This window comes from Lontra canadensis, unplaced genomic scaffold, assembly GCF_010015895.1.
Source record: "Lontra canadensis isolate GAN:19392208 unplaced genomic scaffold, GSC_riverotter_1.0 scaffold6, whole genome shotgun sequence".
NCBI classification, from domain to species: domain Eukaryota; kingdom Metazoa; phylum Chordata; class Mammalia; order Carnivora; family Mustelidae; genus Lontra; species Lontra canadensis.
Window position 1 is genome coordinate 11,556,957 of NW_022631000.1, and position 19,655 is coordinate 11,576,611.

The window sequence follows — 19,655 nt, forward strand, 5'->3', positions numbered from 1 at the left end:
CCTGGGAGGTACTGATGTTTTTTATTAAGATGTGTGGTGTTTTCACAGATGTTTACTACAAAGTATTGATTACATGTGTTGTATGTACTTTTCCCTTTGTTATTTTACAATAATACATCTCATATAATACATTAGGAAAATATTAGTATCTCAAGTAAATTATGAAAAATATTTAGATATAAATCAAGAACAGATGGCATTAAAAATCAGTTGGAAGCTTTGGAAGTGAATAAGTTATTGAGATAAAAACTCAATATACAGAATAACCCATAGGCTTGAGACAGTTCATGAGGTGAGACTGAGGAATTTATGCAGAAAGAAACACATAAAATTTGCTGGAAAAATGTGAAGAGATAGATAGGGCATATGGAAAGTAGATGAAAGGGTCTAAACATTAAGGTTACTTTCACTTGCTGAGGAGCTTTCTTATACTGGAAGAAGATAATGGGATACACATTCTAATACACATTTTAATAAATGTAGCTATTATTGACATTACATTTTAACTGTGTAGGTTCCATACTGGTAACTTAATTTATATTTTTTGTAAGTGTTTTGCTGCAAAATGAAGCACTGTGTTTAAAAACTACATCTTTTCCCCTTTCAAAGTAATACTTAAAATCTTATAATGAAAATTACCCAATTTACAGGAATTTTTCATATACTAACTTCAGGGAGAGCTCATCGGTCCTTATAAAGAAAAATGGTATCTCTCCTAAGGAGAACCTTCTTTAAGGTTTTCAAGTCTTTCTGAGGTTCTTGTTTGTCTTAGCTCGTGATCTTCTCCTCTTCCAAAGATCTAGCTGATGTTGGCATTTCTTAAAAGCATGTTTAAAGCATAGATTTTATATGCACTTTCCCCTAAGTTTATGAACTGTGGCTAGATATATCTTGGAAAGATATAAATATATTCTTCATTGAAATGTGACTAATTTTTTTTTTAATGTAAATAGTTGAACCCACTGTGAGCCTGATAAAAGGGCCAGATTCTTTAATTGATGGAGGAAATGAAACTGTAGCGGCCATCTGTATCGCAGCCACTGGAAAACCAGTTGCACATATTGACTGGGAAGGTGATCTTGGTGAAATGGAATCCACTACAACTTCTTTTCCAAATGAAACGGCAACAATTGTCAGCCAGTACAAGCTGTTTCCAACCAGATTTGCTAGAGGAAGGCGGATTACCTGTGTTGTAAAACATCCAGCCTTGGAAAAGGACATCCGATATTCTTTCATATTAGATATACAGTGTAAGTAAACAATAACATTTGCTCTTAAATATTTTATTTTAATTTTCTTCTGTGACATAATTCTATGGCAGACTTGTTAGTTTGAATACTTAATATTCAGATATTCTTACATCTTTTCCTTGTTGAAATTTTTTTCCTTAATTTTTAAAAATACCTTCGTGGAAATTTCATTTAATCAGAACATTTCTTATTAGTTTGTGAAGATGGAGAGTGACTTTAAAGTTGCTTTCCAACTTAAAATTATTTAGCCTTCTCCTTTTCAGACCTTAAAAATAAGCTGGGCTTAAGCAAATTGTGGAAATTTATACCTCAAAATGTGCAATACTTAGAGGCAAACAATTACTTTGCCAGTTCAATTAATTTCGCTATTACTCATTTTTTTTATGCTACCCATGATGTTTTCAGCAAGAATCTTTTATTGTCTAAATGCATATTAATTAGTTTGAAAATCTTTGTTTTTCTGATACTTTTTCTCATCTCATTTTACTGATCATGTTGTAAGATTCTCATATAGTAAGACAGTATTTTAAAGACATCATTGGGATAATCATTGTAGATAAGGTTCAAAGGTTAGCCCATCACTTATTTTTGTTTTGGTTAAGGGATGTTCCCTTTTGTGTAAAGTTTGTATGTTTATATACGTATGTGCGTATATTTTTTTCCTGTACATTAGCTCAGTTGTTGAAACATTCTTTGTGTAACATTTAAAAATTTTGAGCAGAAGAAAAAGTGATAATGCACGTAAATTAAAACAAGGATAATGAAAATTAATAGGTTTTTAAAAAGAAGTATTATAGTGTTCTTAGTGTTTTATTTTTTGATATGACCTATATGGAATTTCAAATTGCACATATTCATTACACTTGATGCAATGGTTTTTAAAGGTAATTGTAAGAATCTTTTTCAACATTTATTGGGTTAAACTTGGGACGTTACCTTACATGAATGTTACTACCATTTTATTCCTAAGTACAGATACCTTCTTTTCACTACTCTGAAGAATCCAATTAAAATTTCTGTTTCCTTTTCCTACCTTACTTTCATAGATTCTAAACTTTTTCCTTTTTCTTGTAAAATTCAGATCCCAATTGTAAGTACTATTAATATTTTCCTTATATATATTTTGTCCTTCCTTATATCTAGTAATGACTGAAATTTTCTTCAATTTGTATTGGGTACATTATGCTTTTTTGATTGTTTGTTTGAACGCAATCCTAAATATAAAAATATTTCTCTTAATGTAAGATTTATATAATTATGGCTTAGATTTATTGGCTTGCTCCTAAAATGTTCTTAGAGTACTCATGATTTTTTTTCCTCTTTTTAATTGGGACTTACAAAACATGTGAACAAAGTTTGAGGAGATAAAATTTTATATCCAAAGTTCAGATCTCTATATTTGGAGGTATTATTTGGGGATACCTTACCTTAGTACCTATTCCCTCCTCCCAATTAAAAGAAATTAAACTCACAGAACTCTCTATTCTTTCAGCAACAATTTTTAGTACCAATTGTTAGTTACAAAAGTGTTAATTCTTGGTATTTAAGAGACAGGCATTTCTTTCTTTAAATTACTAAAGTAATTAATTGTACCTTAGTAAAAGTTTAATTTTTTACCACCCTTTTTTGTAAACCTTGATTGATAATAGACCAAGCTTCCCTGACAGAATTAAACTGACCTGGTCTCTCTCTAATTTCCCATCTGGTCATGTACTCTTTATCTAGTTTACTGTGTAACTCACAGGAGGGTCCCTGTACCATGCACTTCCTTGGGGAAGCTTTCATGACCCCCACTTCATCCGCAGTTAGCCCCTTCTTCTCTATATCATCCTATTCTTTTCCTTCTTGGTTCTCAGCAGATTTTAGTTTAATATTTCAAAAATATCCTCTTATTAAAAACTATTAAAAATAAATTTTATGAAAGAAAAAATTTAAAAGAAAAGGGGCACCTGTGTAGCTCAGTGGGTTAAAGCCTCTGCCTTCGGCTCGGGTCATGATCCCAGGGTCCTGGGATCGAGCTCTCTACTCGGCGGGGAGCCTGCTTCCTCCTTCTCTCTCTCTCTCTCTCTCTGCCTGCCCCTCTGCCTACTTGTGATCTCTGTCTGTCAAGTTAAAAAAAAATTAATTAAAAAAATAAATAAATTTATGAATACAGAATCTATATGTATGCTATAAGCCTACAACAGTGCCTGCCACTTATTAGGAGTTAAAAAACAATATGATGGTTGAATGAATGATTCATATTGGATTGTATGGTTTAAATGCATAAATTTATATTGCTGGTAGATATGGATAATTGCTTATTTAACAAACTATATTACACAATATTACACATATACCAAAAGACGTTTGGGTGCATTGAATGGACAAAATTGAATGTTTTAGAACAGTTGAGGCCACAGATAACTTACTTTAGTTGATATTATAGCCTTAGAAAGTTTGTTTCACATTTCTGCTTACCCATAGAATATTAATTAATTATAATACAGGGAACCTAATCTCTGTAATTGACTTTGTATCTCTTGGGGGATATTCTCTTTCAGATTAGACATTTCTTTAAAGACAGTGTTATATGGTGACTTGGTACTTAAATGCCACGTCTAATCAAATTAAGTATTATAATGTATTTCCTTTGTTCATAAATCTACACTTCTCATAATAGGACTCTCATATTTTGTTCTTGGTGATTATATGTTTGTAAATATCCTTATATTCAGTGTCCAAAATAACTAGAACCATACATGCTATCGTTGCCTAGTGTTTGGGTACTCATTTTCCATTCATGCACTCATTCTTTCAATCAACTAATAATTATTAACTGCTGTTTTCCACGCTGGTTTTGTATATTGACAGAAGGAAAGTGATTTCTGTTCCTTTGAAGTTTAGTCATTATGTTAATGCTTTGTCATTATTTATTGCATTTACCACTAACAAAAGATAATTTGTACTGTTATGCATTTATTTTATAGATGCTCCAGAAGTTTCAGTGACAGGCTATGATGGGAATTGGTTTGTAGGAAGAAAAGGTGTTAATCTCAAGTGTAATGCTGATGCAAATCCACCACCCTTCAAATCTGTGTGGAGCAGGTAATGTCAGATACTTCTAAAGGGAAATTATTTAAAAGTGGAAAGTATTAAGTGCATATTTAAAGTTGTTTTTTTTTAAATCAGTGTAATACATGATGATAGTAATGGCTGGAAATTAAATTAACGGTTTCTGAGTGTTCTCTGTCCCACCTCTCCCCTACCTACTACCCCTGCAGTTCCTTTTAGCCATTTAGCAATTCCTTCTGGTGGTTACCATTGTTGGTCTTAAATTGCTGCTTCTTAATACTATCTATTGACTTCTATTGTGATGGATGAAAATTTAACTTTATATCTACCCCTTCACACACAAAGGTATCCATATACATATTCCTACCTTCATGAATCCCAATGAAATTAAGCCACTTTTAGTTAAACTTCGTAATCATTGTTTACTTCCCTATGACATGTAAGTATTATTTACTGACCGTAGTATACTAGAGTTCTGTTTTCTTTTGTCTAAGATCTTTGTTTTCCCTGAAATTAATAATTCTTAGCCTCAAAAAATATCCTTAATTCTCTTCATCTGTGAACTTTCAAAGTGTTATACTAAGGTTTTCATTTGTATTTCCCAGTATTTGGAGCTCCCCTTTAGTCTTAAGACTTGTATCTGTCACCTGTGTATAATTTTGTCATTTTTTTTTAATCATTTCCCCTCCTTTTTTAAATTTGCTTTTACTAGACTTCCTATTATATACGAAACATCCTTATTTTTCAGTTTTTTGTTTTGTTTTGTTTTTCCTAGGAAATTTCCTTGATTATTTTTTCCCTGTTGACTTAATTGATTTAAAACATTTTGGGGGCATATTTTTAATTTCTTTTTTTCCTAAGATTTATTTATTTGAGGGATGGGGGAAAAGAGAGGAGGGGGCAGAAGGAGAGAGAGAGAGAAGTCCTGGCAGGGATGGCCTGAGCCAAAAATCAAGAGTTGGCAACTTAACTAATTGAGCCACCCAGGTGCCTCTATACTTTTAATTTCTAAGAGCATTTTCTTATTTCTCTTTCATTTCATTGCATTTTTTCTTATTTTGTGGATGTAATGTCTTGTTTCTTCCTAGAAACATAATTTTTTTAAAAAGATTTTACTTATTTATTTGACAGACAGAGATCACAAGTAGGCAGAGAGGCAGGCAGAGAGAGAGGAGGAAGCAGGCTCCCCGCTGAGCAGAGAGCCTGATGTGGGGCTCTATTCCAGGACTCTGGGATCATGACCTGAGCCGAAGGCAGAGGCTTTTAACCCACTGAGCCACCCAGGCGCCCCTAGAAACACAATATTAAAGTTATTTCCTCTTCAGAGAGTTTTTATTGCTTCTTACTTATTTTGTCTTTTTTTCCCTTTGTTTTTTCATTTCATAGATATTCCTTAATTTCTCAGTTATCCAGTCATTTCACAGTGATGCATTGAAATATTAAAATGTATTAAAATTCTGAGTAGAAACTCTGTCTTTATAGTGGGGATTACTCATTATTAGATACAGTTAGAGTGACCAGGTAAAGAGTTATTTCCTTGGGGAAGCTTCAATGTCACTCAGGAAGAGTGGAAGTCTTTCTTGGTGGCCATTCAGTTTATTTTATTGGAATAACCTTTATCTTCTTTTTAAAACATAAATGCCTAGTGTCTGTACAGAGTTGAGAGGCATCTATTTTTTCAACTTTCAACTAATGTCCATAATTCTAGCCCTCTGCTTCCCTCTGGCTTTCTGTATTAGTACAATGAGTCAAACTCCAAATCTTGGATTCCTTGGACCACATTGGCTCCATTCCCATTCATATGCCTCTTAGAAGCACTTCTTCAGCCCAAAGTGGAGCTTTTCATCCTTGGCACTGTTGACAAGTTGAGTGGGATAAATCATTGTTGTGGGAGGTCATCCTTTGCATTGCAGGATGTTTAGTAGCATCCCTGGCCTTATACCCCTTTGTGGAAACCAAAAATGTCTCCAGACTTGCCAGTTGTCGCCTGGAGACAAAATCACTCTTGATTGAGAAACAGTGGCTCACAGCATATATTGTTTCCTCCTTCTGTTTTCTGTCTTCTAGAAGTTTGTTGAAACATCTTGTCTGATGAATTCTGCCTCCTTTTCTCTTTCTTCCTGTGGTTTTTTAATACCTTTCATTTCCTTTACTTTTGTTTCAGGTGAGATTTTGTGGGAGCGAGGAAACTGTATTTGGTCAATCTGTTGTCTTTAAACAAAAATACAGGTTTTGTTTTGTTTTGTTTTAATTTACGTTTTCTTAAAAGTGGGAAGCAGTCATTGGTTAAAATGTGGGATAGGTTATGTCTAAAAGTCGTACAATTCCAAGTTCCCTTCCTAGTACCTGTACTTGGAGGTGTCTTTTTGAGTAAGACCTTTGTTTCCACACTGATAATGGTACATCATAGAGTTGTAAGGGTAGAGACAACATAAACCAGGTAACATAGGTAAAGAGTATAGAAGGTGCTTAACATGTCGTTTGGTGTGAGTTTAATGGGATATTTAGAATTTTTTGACTGTGGCTTATTTGAACAAGCAATTTTAAAGAATTATAAGCCATTTTTATATTTCTCAGAATTAAAGGGATTAGAATTTGGGCCTCAAAGTGCAGAGAGATAATTGGTATTTATATACTCCATATTCATTCTCATCTTCCTAGAAGAAGTTCACCTTTTGAAAGTCAGTGCTTATACAAATGTTCAAAGTTTTTGTAGACGGAGTTTGGGTGTTTTTGTTTTTTAAAACCATGTGAGAATATTACCTTTTTTCTTCAATGCTAAATTGAAGCTCCTGCACTGTAAAAGATTTTATTGACTGTTCTTCCACCTACTACTGTTGGATTTGCAGAACAAAAGGATTCCTCCTATTGTCCAGTGTTTTGTTTCTTTCTACCTGTTTATTATTTTTTGTTCTTATTCTCTTCATAATTAGTTGTCAGTTTTCTGTGTACTTAGATCATTGAAAGCAAAGACAATATCTTATTTACTTCTGTAGCTCAGCAACACCAGCAGAGTGGAGTATGGTTAATATAAAGCTCCTGGCAATTAAGTAATGGATGGTTGAGTGAATGAATAAATGAACCTTTTGAAAATCTGCTTAGATCAAACTATAATAGTTGAGTGCTTAGTTTATTTGATTTCTTGTTCTCTTAAAAAATAACTCATGGACTTTAAAAATAACCTCAAAATAAATACTTCTTTATGTGTTTTTTGGTACCCTTAGGTTGGCAGTATGATGTATAACAGTATACTTAGTTCCATTGCAGTAAATAGCTTTAGAATTGTCATAGTGAGATTTTATTCCTATTGTGGTATATAGTAATGCATACACTAGGTAAGATCTCTTAGCCAAATTAGTATAGACACCATTTTAAAAGTTTTTATTGATGCCAGATTGTACCTTGGTTTTTACTGTCACAGATGCCCACTTTACAAATGAGATTATTTTATAAGCAGACCCTTTATTTTTCTAGTAACCTCCACTTTATTTTTTTTTATTAATATATAATGTATTTGCCCCAGGGGTACAGGTCTGTGAATCATCAGGCTTACACATTTCACAGCACTCACCATAGCACATACCCTCCCCAGTGTCCATAATCCAACCACCCTATCCCTACCCCTTCAGCCCCCAGGAACCCTCAGTTTGTTTCGTGAGATTGGGTCTCTTATGGTTTGTCTCCTTCCCGCTCCCAATCTTATTTCATTATTTCCTTCCCTACTCCGCACAACCCCCCACTCCCTCTCAAAGTCCTCATATCAGAGAGATCATATGAAAATTGTCTGATTGACTTATTTTGCTCAGCATAATACCCTGTAGTTCCGTCCACGTCGTTAGACATGGCAAGATTTCATTTCTTGATGACTGCATAGTGTTCCATTGTATATATATATATACCACCTCTTCTTTATCCATATCTGTTGATGATCTACATTGCTGCTATAAACATTGGGTTTCATGTGGTCCTTCGGATCACTACATTTGTATCTTTAGGGTAAATACCCAGTAATGCGATTGCTGGGTTATAGGGTGGCTCTATTTTCAACTTTCTGAGGAGCCTCCATACTGTTCCAGAGTGACTATACCCATTCCCACCAGCAGTGTAGGAGGCTTCCCCTTTCTCTGTATCCTGGCCAACATCTATCGTTTTCTGTGACATGTTAATTTTAGCCATTCTGACTGGTGTGAGGTATCTCATTGTGGTTTTGATTTGTATTTCCCTGATGCCGAGTGATGTAGAGCACTTTTTCATGTATGTTGGCCATTTGGATGTCTTTGCAGAAATGTCTGTTCATGTCTTCTGCCCATTTCTTGATTGGATTATTTATTCTTTGGGTGTTGAGTTTGATAAGTTCTTTATAGACTTTGGATACTATAGCCCCTTATCTGATACGTCATTAAGCAGACCCTTTCTGATGCTTTAAAAACTAACCATCTTTGAATGAGGTACGGTATAGATTTGCTCAGTATGAAGTGATGTTCTTTAAATATGTAACAGAAGGTGCTTAAACATTATCATGTACTTAAATGGCTTTTATCTTAAATTTCTTAAGAAATTTATAGATATATCATGAATAGATCTATTCACTGAGAATTATTTTTAATTCTTTTGATACTGTAGGTCTTCAAATAATATATTTTTTCTAATTTTCCAGCTTTCCTTTCCAGTTTTCTGAATATAATTCTTTAAAATCATCTAATTTTTTTTCTTTCCTTCCCTCTCATTCTAATATGTTGGCCTGCTTGCGCTTATGTCAGTTGCTATTTTGAAAGAGTGGGTATTTTTAATGGATTTTAACAGTAACTTTATTTTTATTGAAATAAAAATTTGTATCTTTATCCATTTCATAGTGAATTTTATCTAAAGAATGCCAGTTCTTTCACTGACATCTCAACAGTATAATATCTTATTTAAATAGCTGTCTGTGAATAAGGTTTGAAGATATTTAAAATAATTTCATGCTTTTTAAAATCTAGGTTGGATGGACAATGGCCTGATGGTTTATTGGCTTCAGACAATACTCTTCATTTTGTCCATCCATTGACTTTCAATTATTCTGGTGTTTATGTCTGTAAAGTGACCAATTCCCTTGGTCAAAGAAGTGATCAAAAGGTCATCTACATTTCAGGTAAGGTACTATCTACTTGCAAAATGAATTACTTAAATTCTTCCTGTAACAATAGTCGTAATAACACTATGTTCTAGTTGGTAATTTGTATTTGCTCATATACAGATTCCTCACTGTGAGGTTTTCCAAATAATCAAAAAAACATATATATAATAAAGTAACCCTACCTGAACTACATATGTAAGGGGATGTTACTTTAAAGAAATGTCAAAATGTCTATGCAGCAAGTTTATATACATTTTAAGATCTTTGTTTATAGTTAATTTTTCAGTTACATAGTAGTATTAAGTATTCCTTTTATAGGTAGTGGTGTGTACTACTCTAGGTTCTCTCATTTTTACACCTAAGAACAAATGATACTGGCTTTGTTTGTGTGGTTTTGTTTTTGTTTTTGGTTTTGGTTTTGGTGGCTGCTCTGGACACAGGTGTTTCACAAATAAAATGGGTTATTGACTTTGATGATCTGGCCTATTAAATAAGTTTATCACTCAGTATGGAACTATATCATATTGAGTTACTGAGAGTGAGGTAGGAATGCTACTGAAAACGTACTAATGAAATAAAATTTATGATGTTTGTTATTGTCAGTCCTTAAGCCATTAAGTACTTAGATTTTTCACATTCCATTTGTTTTACTATGAATATTTTTGTTAATTAGAGTATATAAATTCAGGTACTCACAAAATACATTTAGAGCTTAAAGTATATTTTTTCATGGGTGTGGCTATAAATATTATCAAAATTATCAATGTAAAAATTATCAAAGATTATCAATGTAATGCTCATTTATAAAAATTACATAAAATATTTTGAGCATCTACTTACTACAAGAATATAGCAATCTTCATGTCTAAAAAATGGCAAATTAAAGGAAAAAGGAAGAGAGCCCTAAGAAAAGCAGGTTTGTATGGCAATTATGTAATTACCTAAAACTGAGTAGTTAGATTTTTAGAGAAATTCTAAGCTTGTTTTGTTGTTATATTATTTGTCTTTGTATGATCACTCAATCTAAGAACAGTCCCCCATATTATTTTCTCATGGCATTTCTCACAGTTTGTAGTTGTATGCTTACTTGTGTACTTACTATCTATCCATCTTCATAGTTAAGCAGTTTGTGTTTGCTTCTTTTATCATTGAATACTCAGCACTTACTTAGTGCCTGGCATATGATGGGGATGATGCAAATATATTTTTTCATGACTCTCACAAGAAGCTTAGAGCTGTGTACATTCCTAGCTAGCCCTTTCTGCCAGTAGCAGTGCTTTGGTGGAAATCAGAATGAGACTAAATATTAGTTTATTAGTCTCCCTTTCTTGCATTAAGGATATCTCCCTTTCCTTTTTCTTTCCTTCTTGGATCTTAAAGCCACAGGGAATGCATATTTAGAATGTAGTTACCTAAGGATTGCTTCCTTTTTGTTTCTGTTGCACAAAATTTGGTATGGCATATTACATATAAATCTCAGGCTCAATGTATTATTATGTAATCATTTAAATACCAAGACTCAATTTGGGCATTCTTATATTTACTGATTCTGTTGATGATATCCTGAGTTTATTACATCTTTTGGCATTCTGGATCCATTTCCCAGTACTTTCAACTTCTGTGTCCAGCTGCCTATTAACTAATTCTGTGTAAAGGTATAATAAGCATTTATGGCTTGACATTCAAAACTGAGGTTCTGATTTTTCTTCTGCCCCTTGCACCACACCTCTTCCTCCAACAGTTTCCCTCCTTTCTATCACTGGTAAATCCATCCTTATATTTGCTCAGGGTTTAATCCTTGATTCTTATTCTTGATTTCAGTTGTTCTCTCATACCCCATTCATCCAATCAACGAATCCATGGTAGCTCTTCCATTATATTTTATGTAGAACCTTACTATTTTTCACTTCTCCTGTGAGTATTCTGACACAGGCCATCAGCAGCCCTTATAAAAGAGCCATTTAATCTTCCTACTTTTAATTTATCCTCAAAAGAGCAGCCAGAATGATCCTTATAAAGGGCATATCAGATCATTTCACTTCTTTCCTGCAAACCTTTCATGAACTTCTCATTTGACCCATAATGAAAACCAGTTTTTGCAATGACTTATAAGGGTCTGTACATGCTCTGGTCCTAGATGATCTCATCTCTTACTATATTTTTTGCTCACATGGCCTTGTTGCTGGCTTCCTTACTGTTCTTTGAACATAACAAGAACATTGCTACCTCAGAGTCCTTGACTTGCTGTTTCTCCAGCTGGAAAGCTCTTCAGATATCCTTATAGCTCTTTCCCTCACTTCCTTTAGGTCTTTGCTCAAGTTTCACCTTCATGACTATAATTAAAATTGAAAATTGAAACTACTCTTCTCACCCTTTTACTCCTTTCTGTCTCCTCTGCCTTATTTTTCTCTACAGCATTTATTGCCACATAACATCTACACATTTTATTTATATTTTTTCTGTTTTTACTTCTACTGGAACCTAAGTCCTTTCATCTGCTTTAATCCCTACTGTATTTCTACCATCTGCAGTAATGTTTGGCATGTGATAGGTGTTTAATAAACTCTTCTTGCATGAATGAAAAAGTTGAGAAGAAAACAATCAGGAAATAATTAAAAATCCAGAATGTGCTTTATATAGCTTTATTTTCTTTGACAAGGGAAATAACATAACACTGGTGGTAAACTTCACACATTTTTTGATCAACCTCAATTAAGTCCTAAAAGAGATGAAATAAAATTTTCAGTAAATTTTATTTACTGATGAAATTTTATTTATTGATAACTGATTAAAAAATAAGTTGATTACCACTAAGTACTTCAGAAATATAGCATTATATGAGATGATTTTAAGTAATCATTAGAATTAGACTTTATGTTTCTATCCAGCATCTTTAATATTTAATACAGTATATTATGTTGAGTTTAGTTATCGCCCCTGAGAGCTTTCTGGAGGACATTAAATATCCTAGGTATAATACTGCCTTTCCAAAATGTCTAGTAAATCCTAGTAGGCTTTTATCAGAATGAAAGGCCATAATTCACCCAGAGTAAACAATCAAGCTGTTGCTCTTTTTTATTGTAAATTATTTGTACCTTTTTTTCTCTAGAGAAAATTTTTTACCTCAGTATTAAAATTGATATATAAAAATTTAGAAAATGATTTTTTAAAATATTTCTAAAATGAATGCATCTTATGACTGGAAACTAAAATATCTACTCAGAACAGAGTAGAATTAGCAGCTCTCTTTGAGGGAAATTGTAATTTTATTCTACATTTTTTCCACATTGGTAAGTGTAAGATTTTGGACAAAAGGTGATTGATCCAAGATTGCAATATTCAACTTCAATTACTATTCAAGGAGGTACAGTGACTCTTTGTCCAATACTAAATGACTTTGCAAATTGTGTTTTTCTAATTGTTTTTGGCATGTCTTTCTCTGATACTTTGTACTTTTCTTTGAGAGTAGAGGAACAAATTTTTATATATCACGTAAATTCTCCCATGCCTGAAACTCAAGTATATTCCTATGCAAATCTTGAATTTTGAAACCTATTGATTTAGGAATTAGGTGTAATATCTGGTGTAAGAATCCACACATAATTAGCAATCTTTAAACTTTAAAATTCATAGATTTTGATTGTGTAAACAATTCTTATATACTTTAAAAGAAAAATTAAATTCCTGTAATTTAATATATTAGGCTAAAATACACCTTATAGCTAACGAAGCCTTACTGGACTATTTGTTTTCCTGTTTGGCAGAACTCATGAATTTGAGGGAAAAAAAATTATCTTCGTTTGGTTGTAGAGAACTCACAGTCTCTACTAATTCATCACATTCATTATATACTCATTTATCACACATTCTGCAAATAATATCAAAACACAATGAAGAAATAAGGAATGCTGTGGGGAAGGATTTTAAATTATGATAAATAAGTAGCTATTAGTGATTACAAAATAGTCCATTTGATTCCTTATGCAAATTGTAACTCTCAGTGTAATTATTTGGGAGCAGGGCAAGAATTCAAAAACATGAATAAATGTCTTGTGTGCATTGTTTTATATATGTCCATTGCTTAAAGTACAGAATAATTATTAACAATAGTCCCTCTTTCATGGAATTGTGTTAATAATGAGGCTGTGCTATCTTTATTTGGTTGAGGAGAGGATGGCAGGTTAAAAAATTTCTGGAACCACTGACAAATAAGTTTTTAAAATAGGGTTTTTTTGGTTGGTTGATTGGTTGGTTGGTTGGTTGGGTTTTTTTGGTTACTCTCTTTTTTTTTTTTAGTTAGATTTTCTGAAAGCTGTATTTTGTTAAATCTGAGATAATTAGAGGCCATCCATCTGTGTTTGCATAAAGAACATTGCAAGTAGAATTAAAAAAATACCAGTGTTTGTTTTTGTTTTTGTTTTTGTTTTAAGGGATACTTGGTTATATATCTTATACTTGGTGAGAGTTCAGATGCATACATTGTTCTGAGAAAAATAGCATTTCATTAAGAGCTGTCAAAAAGTCTTAAAATCTTACATGCACAAAAATGTGTGAATTACAAATAATTATTAGATGATTTGTACTTACATTTAAACATGCTGATGCCAGTTTATTGTAATATTTTTTTTCTTTGGAAATCATTATAAAGATAACATTTGTTTTTTAAAACTTTTCCATTAGTCCCACCACCTCAGAAAATACATGAGTTATCTGACAGATGATTACTTTTTAATTTATTTAATATCCTGGTTCTCTGAAGTTGCCCTATATGATAGGCTTTACTACTTTATACTAGAAATCATCCTACAATTCCACAATTTTTTTTAAGATTAAGTTTGTTCAGCTGGTTAATAATATGTTCTTACAAATTAAAACTCTTCCTTGAGTCACTTACATATAATATGATAACTAATACTCACTTCAAAGTACTTGGCAGAATGCCTGTTATATTGGTTTAAGTTCATAGGAAATTAGTTATACTGTACTTGTTAAATTTTATATTGTACTTGCTAAATTTTTACCACATTCTGTACATATGGCATTCCGTGATGAAACCTGTTTCAGTAAGTATTTTTCTTTAGCTTGTAATTTTAGAATAACTTACCCCATGTAGCTTTAGTATTTTTCTAACAATCATTTTTTAAAAGCTCTATCAGTACCACTCATTTAAAAATTAATTTTAGGAGATTACCATTCGGGTCATTTATTTTTATCAAAGAAGAAATTCAAGATTTTTTAACTCATCCTATTTTCAAACTCTAGCGTTTTGTGTAACATGACCTACAAATACCACTTAATTGATTATTAACCAGTCTTTAATTTTTACTATTTATGTTTAGTTGCTTTTTAATATTAATAGCTATTTACTCTGTAATCTAATGGCAATACACAGGATCATTTGCATCTAATAAAGTATTATTAGAATGTTCTCTCTAAAATATTAGCTGTTCTTTGAGACTCCATACTAAAGCAATGTGACACTAAATTTTGCAGATATGGTTGAAATTCTTCCAGTTTCCTAAATGTTCAGAAATCTTACCCATGGGATATAGACATGGTGATGACATTTTTATAACACTTGGTAACATGTTTTTACTGTCTTTGTCTGTTAGTCTCATTTGATAATATAGCCCATTTGGCTAACACAGTTTAAACATATGCTTTTTATTTTCAAATTACCTAATAATGGTATATTCTACGTATGTCCTTTCTAAAAATTGAAGAGTTCTCTTTACTTAAGGAAAATATTTTTGAGAGAATTATTAAACCAACAGCTTATACTATGGCCACTTAACAAGAATCTATAGTTTTTCATTCTTTTCTTTAAAAAGTAAATGAAATTAGGTAAAGATGGATCTTAAGAAATCATACCTTAATTTTTTTTATTCTTTCATTTTATTTCTTTGTTCTTCTGGCTAAGAAAATGTTTGGATTACTTAATCTTTTTGTGTGATAATTCTTAAGCCAGCTGTATATAGGACACTTAAGTATGCTTTTCATTAAAAAAGAAGAAGAAGAAGAAAAAAGTATTCCTTGACATTTAATACCATACTTAAACTTGGAATAGAATAATTTAGGATTTACACCATAGGTAATTTTTCATTCCTTTTACTTCTTTGTTAACTGGCTAAATGTCAGTTTTAATATTTTTTAAAAGTACATAAGTACCACTACATTCTGATCTTAAGAATGAAAAACTATTGTTACTATGAATATATATTCATTAACTGTGCTGTCTTTTCAACTTGCTGCCAAATCAGCCTTCATTGACATTCTTTGCCTTTCTGTGTCTTGTCTATCTTTACTGTTTCCATTAGATCCTCCTACTACTACCACCCTTCAGCCTACAATTCAGTGGCATCCCTCAACAGCTGACATCGAGGATCTAGCAACAGAACCAAAAAAATTGCCCTTCCCATTGTCAACTTTGGCAACAATTAAGGATGACACAATTGGCACAATCATTGCTAGTGTAGTGGGTGGGGCTCTCTTCATAGTGCTTGTAAGTGTTTTGGCTGGAATATTCTGCTATAGGAGAAGACGGACGTTTCGTGGAGACTACTTTGCCAAGAACTACATTCCACCATCAGATATGCAAAAAGAATCACAAATAGATGTTCTTCAACAAGATGAGCTTGATTCTTACCCAGACAGTGTGAAAAAAGAAAACAAAAATCCAGTGAACAATCTAATACGGAAAGACTATTTAGAAGAGCCTGAAAAAACGCAGTGGAACAATGTAGAAAATCTCAGTAGGTTTGAAAGACCAATGGATTATTATGAAGATCTAAAAATGGGAATGAAGTTCGTCAGCGATGAACATTATGACGACAATGAAGATGACTTAGTTTCACACGTAGATGGTTCAGTAATTTCCAGGAGGGAGTGGTATGTTTAGCAACCACTATATGTGACTTACTATGTACAATGTTTCATTCATACTAGTTGATCATTTTCAGATTGTTCATACTTTTTCTTGAGGAAGAATAAGCTTTTTCAACTTGATTTTCAAGCTTACTTTTTATATTCTAATTTGACAAATGAAAATGTAAAATCTGGGTTCAATGTATCTGAGCTGCTTTACAATTTTTTTTTTCAATGCTGTACTACTGTCAAGATTTAAATTTTAATGCAGAGTACTTTATTGGTCTGAGGCACACAGGTAAGAAGAAATGTCAACATTAAATGTATGACTTTTTTTGGTACAAAAATTAAAAAAAAAAAAAAAGGAAACTACCTTGGCATTGTGTATTAAATGTTTACCTAAGACTATAATCTCAAGTATAATGTTTGTTAAACATATACCTCTCAAAATTTATCACCACTAAATGATACTACATCAAAATTGACTACAAAACTAATTCAAGAATTGTTTATATATATTTTTAGTATACAAAAAAATATTCAGCCTGATGAAACACCTTTGCTTTTCAAACATTATTTTCTAAGTTTCTACACAAATGGAATCTTTACCTCTGCATTTTAATGAGCCTTGCCATAATTACTGTAGAGTGGCTTTTCAAAGATATTTTGTTGCACTAAAACTGTGGTAGTAAACTCAGTGAACATGATGTGTGGAAGAGCATAATTAGCTGGTCAGTATTTTTGTCCAAAATACATACAAGAGTTATAATAAAAACATGCCTTTTAAACATAATTATTACAATTTTTCTCATCTCTGGAGGACAATTCTTAAATGTTGTATGAACATGGATTTTCGTATGTTAAGTGGCATAGTTTTGTTTGAATGCTTTATGTCCTAAATATAAGAATAATAACGAAAAGATGGTACTCAGTTAAATATAGTTCAGAGAGGGCATTTCAGTATATGGAACAACGTGGATAAGCTAGCATTGGAGTACTGGTTTTCAGAAATGAGACATGTCAGCCAAGAATCTATACGAAGAATTTTTTAGCCCATCTTATTTTAGTCATCTAATATTGATGTTCAAACAGGTAAATAAATATATAGAAAAATTAGAATAAACTTGTAAATTTGAGGTTTAATGAGAAAAATCTGATTATAGAACCAGTCACTAACGCTTGCTGATGGATATTGGCAAACCATCCCCCTTTTCCTCCTAAATGTATGTATTTGTTTCAAGGTTTTTGTTTTTCCAATTAAAACTGGAAACATCATAAGGTTTTTTGTTTTGTTTTTGTTTTTTGCATAATTCATTAAGTATATTATTTCCAGAAATCATGTATCTTTTGAAAAAGAAATGTTATCTAAATCTTCAAATGTGGATCTTCTTCTTTGTGAGGTAATTATAAATTGCTTCTACAGTGGAGTCCTATAAAATTGTAATAATGACAACTATTTTGAAGCCCAAAGAATATGTTTTTTTCTGTTGATGATTCATTTGAAAAAGGACTGTGTAGAATTGCCTTAGGTATTTTGCCAGGGAACTGAAGTGGAAGTTAGTAGGAAAATCATAAATAAATTATTTTGTTAATAAAAAGGCAAAGTAGGTACTTTTTTTTTAACCCCCCCCCCATCCAAATCCTGGTGATGCACATCAAATCTGAAGGAATGTTTTATAAGGCAGAGTTCTAACATGTTCATAGAATTTTGCAAGTAGTCAAGGCCTTATTCTAAACTATTATAGCATAATTTCCTTTCTTTGAACTAGCAATATTTTGTGGGAATTAGGAACTTATTTTCTCTTCCTAAATATTCACACACTTAGTCTAAAACTATAATATCAGCTAAGGATACAGGTAAGCTCACTGATACATTGTTAAGAATATCTGACTTTAATACACTTAACCACTGATAGACAAATATTAACTCTTCGGTCTAAGTCATTGGAAGGAAATTTTATTGGTAATACTCTGTGATTGAAATAGACTTTATGTTTTAATTTAAATCTAGCACTGATATGGCCACAAGAAAGATGGATCTAAAATTCTCACCATGGAAGATGTGAATTTGTGGCTTTTTGTTCACAATTTCATCTTCAGAACAATGGTTTGAAATGCTATATGAATCTGAGCAGGATAATCACTGTCTAAATCTCAACTTGAATATTATGTGAAGGAAATCAGCAATATATTTTAAGAACTGCATTTCAAAAATAAAAATACTTAGTGATTAAGACCCTCCTTTATATTGTGGCCATTATGTGTTCAGGGTGGGCCTTTTTTGGTCTGTTTTGTTTTGTTTTTTGATGGGAGAGGGCGACATGGAAAACTACAAGTGTGTGTTTGATACATTCTGTATCCCTAGACTAAATCATTTGGCAAGCTAAAAGATTTCAAAATCTTAAGAATTTGATACTACTTAAGACTTTTTGAAACATTGCACTGCTGATTATTAGAGGTTTGTTTACTGTACATAGAGACTTATTTGTGAACATGAATAGTCATTAAACATTGTTAATTTTTTAATATCAGTGATATACACAGCTAACTGATAGATACATATGAAAAACTTTTTCTTTTTCTGGAAAAGATGGAAGAATGTTTTATTTTGACCATGTTTATTTTTGTTTCTTTTTTCTTTGAACTGGCTTTTTGTTTTTGTATTCACTTTAGGGTTTTCTTTCACACTGGTTAAAATATTTCAGTAATGAAGGGATGATGAATGCATTATTTTTTTATTTTATTTTTTCCTGCCATTTTGATTAAAATACATTAATACTTTAATAGGCTAGGGGTTAACTTTAAAAGTGACATTTGAGGAATACATTATAGTTGAAATATTTACTATTTTACCATGTGCCTAAAAGGTTTCTATTTGATAAGTCTAACATTTAAAGAAACCATTAAGGTTTTTCAGTAGAAAGTATTGCTTCTGATAGCCATATATAGGAACGTTTTCTAAAGATAACCCTAGCTAAATGTGTAGCAGAAGGGCTTGTAGGAATTACAATGTATGAGTGCAAAAATTGAGATAAATATAACAATTTTATATGTGAAAACATCCGATTTGAGTTTGATTTTTGTTTTTGATAAATAGTAAAGGTATATGAACAAGAAGTTATGAATGTGTGGAAGTAATCAGTGTAAAATATAAGAGAGGAAGAAACGGTATGCGTATTGACTTTTTAATTCTAGTAGAGGAATGATAAATTTAATTGTTCTTTCTGTTGTTAATTGGAAATGTATTATCCATAAGAAGATCCTTTTTCAATTTTTTGGTGTATTGGGTTTGGATTTAACTTTAATTTGTACCAGTGGTATTTTTTACCAAGTTATTTATCAGGTGGTAGCCCTAATAGCCATGCAACAAA

General features: G+C 32.0%; 1 protein-coding gene across 13 annotated transcripts in view; it reads left to right on the plus strand.

The window, feature by feature from the left end:
* NECTIN3 (nectin cell adhesion molecule 3) overlaps window positions 1-19,655 on the plus strand; it is a 126,148-nt gene that overhangs the window by 54,893 nt on the left and 51,600 nt on the right. For 12 of the 13 annotated variants that reach the window (XM_032852140.1, XM_032852139.1, XM_032852144.1 and 9 more), the window contains exons 3-5: window positions 954-1,250; window positions 4,220-4,337; window positions 9,284-9,435. In XM_032852140.1, coding sequence (XP_032708031.1) covers window positions 954-1,250; window positions 4,220-4,337; window positions 9,284-9,435 — 567 coding nt within the window. Of the gene's footprint in view, window positions 1-953; window positions 1,251-4,219; window positions 4,338-9,283; window positions 9,436-15,737; window positions 17,889-19,655 lie in introns of those variants that run through there. The other variant, XM_032852138.1, reaches the window with a different exon arrangement.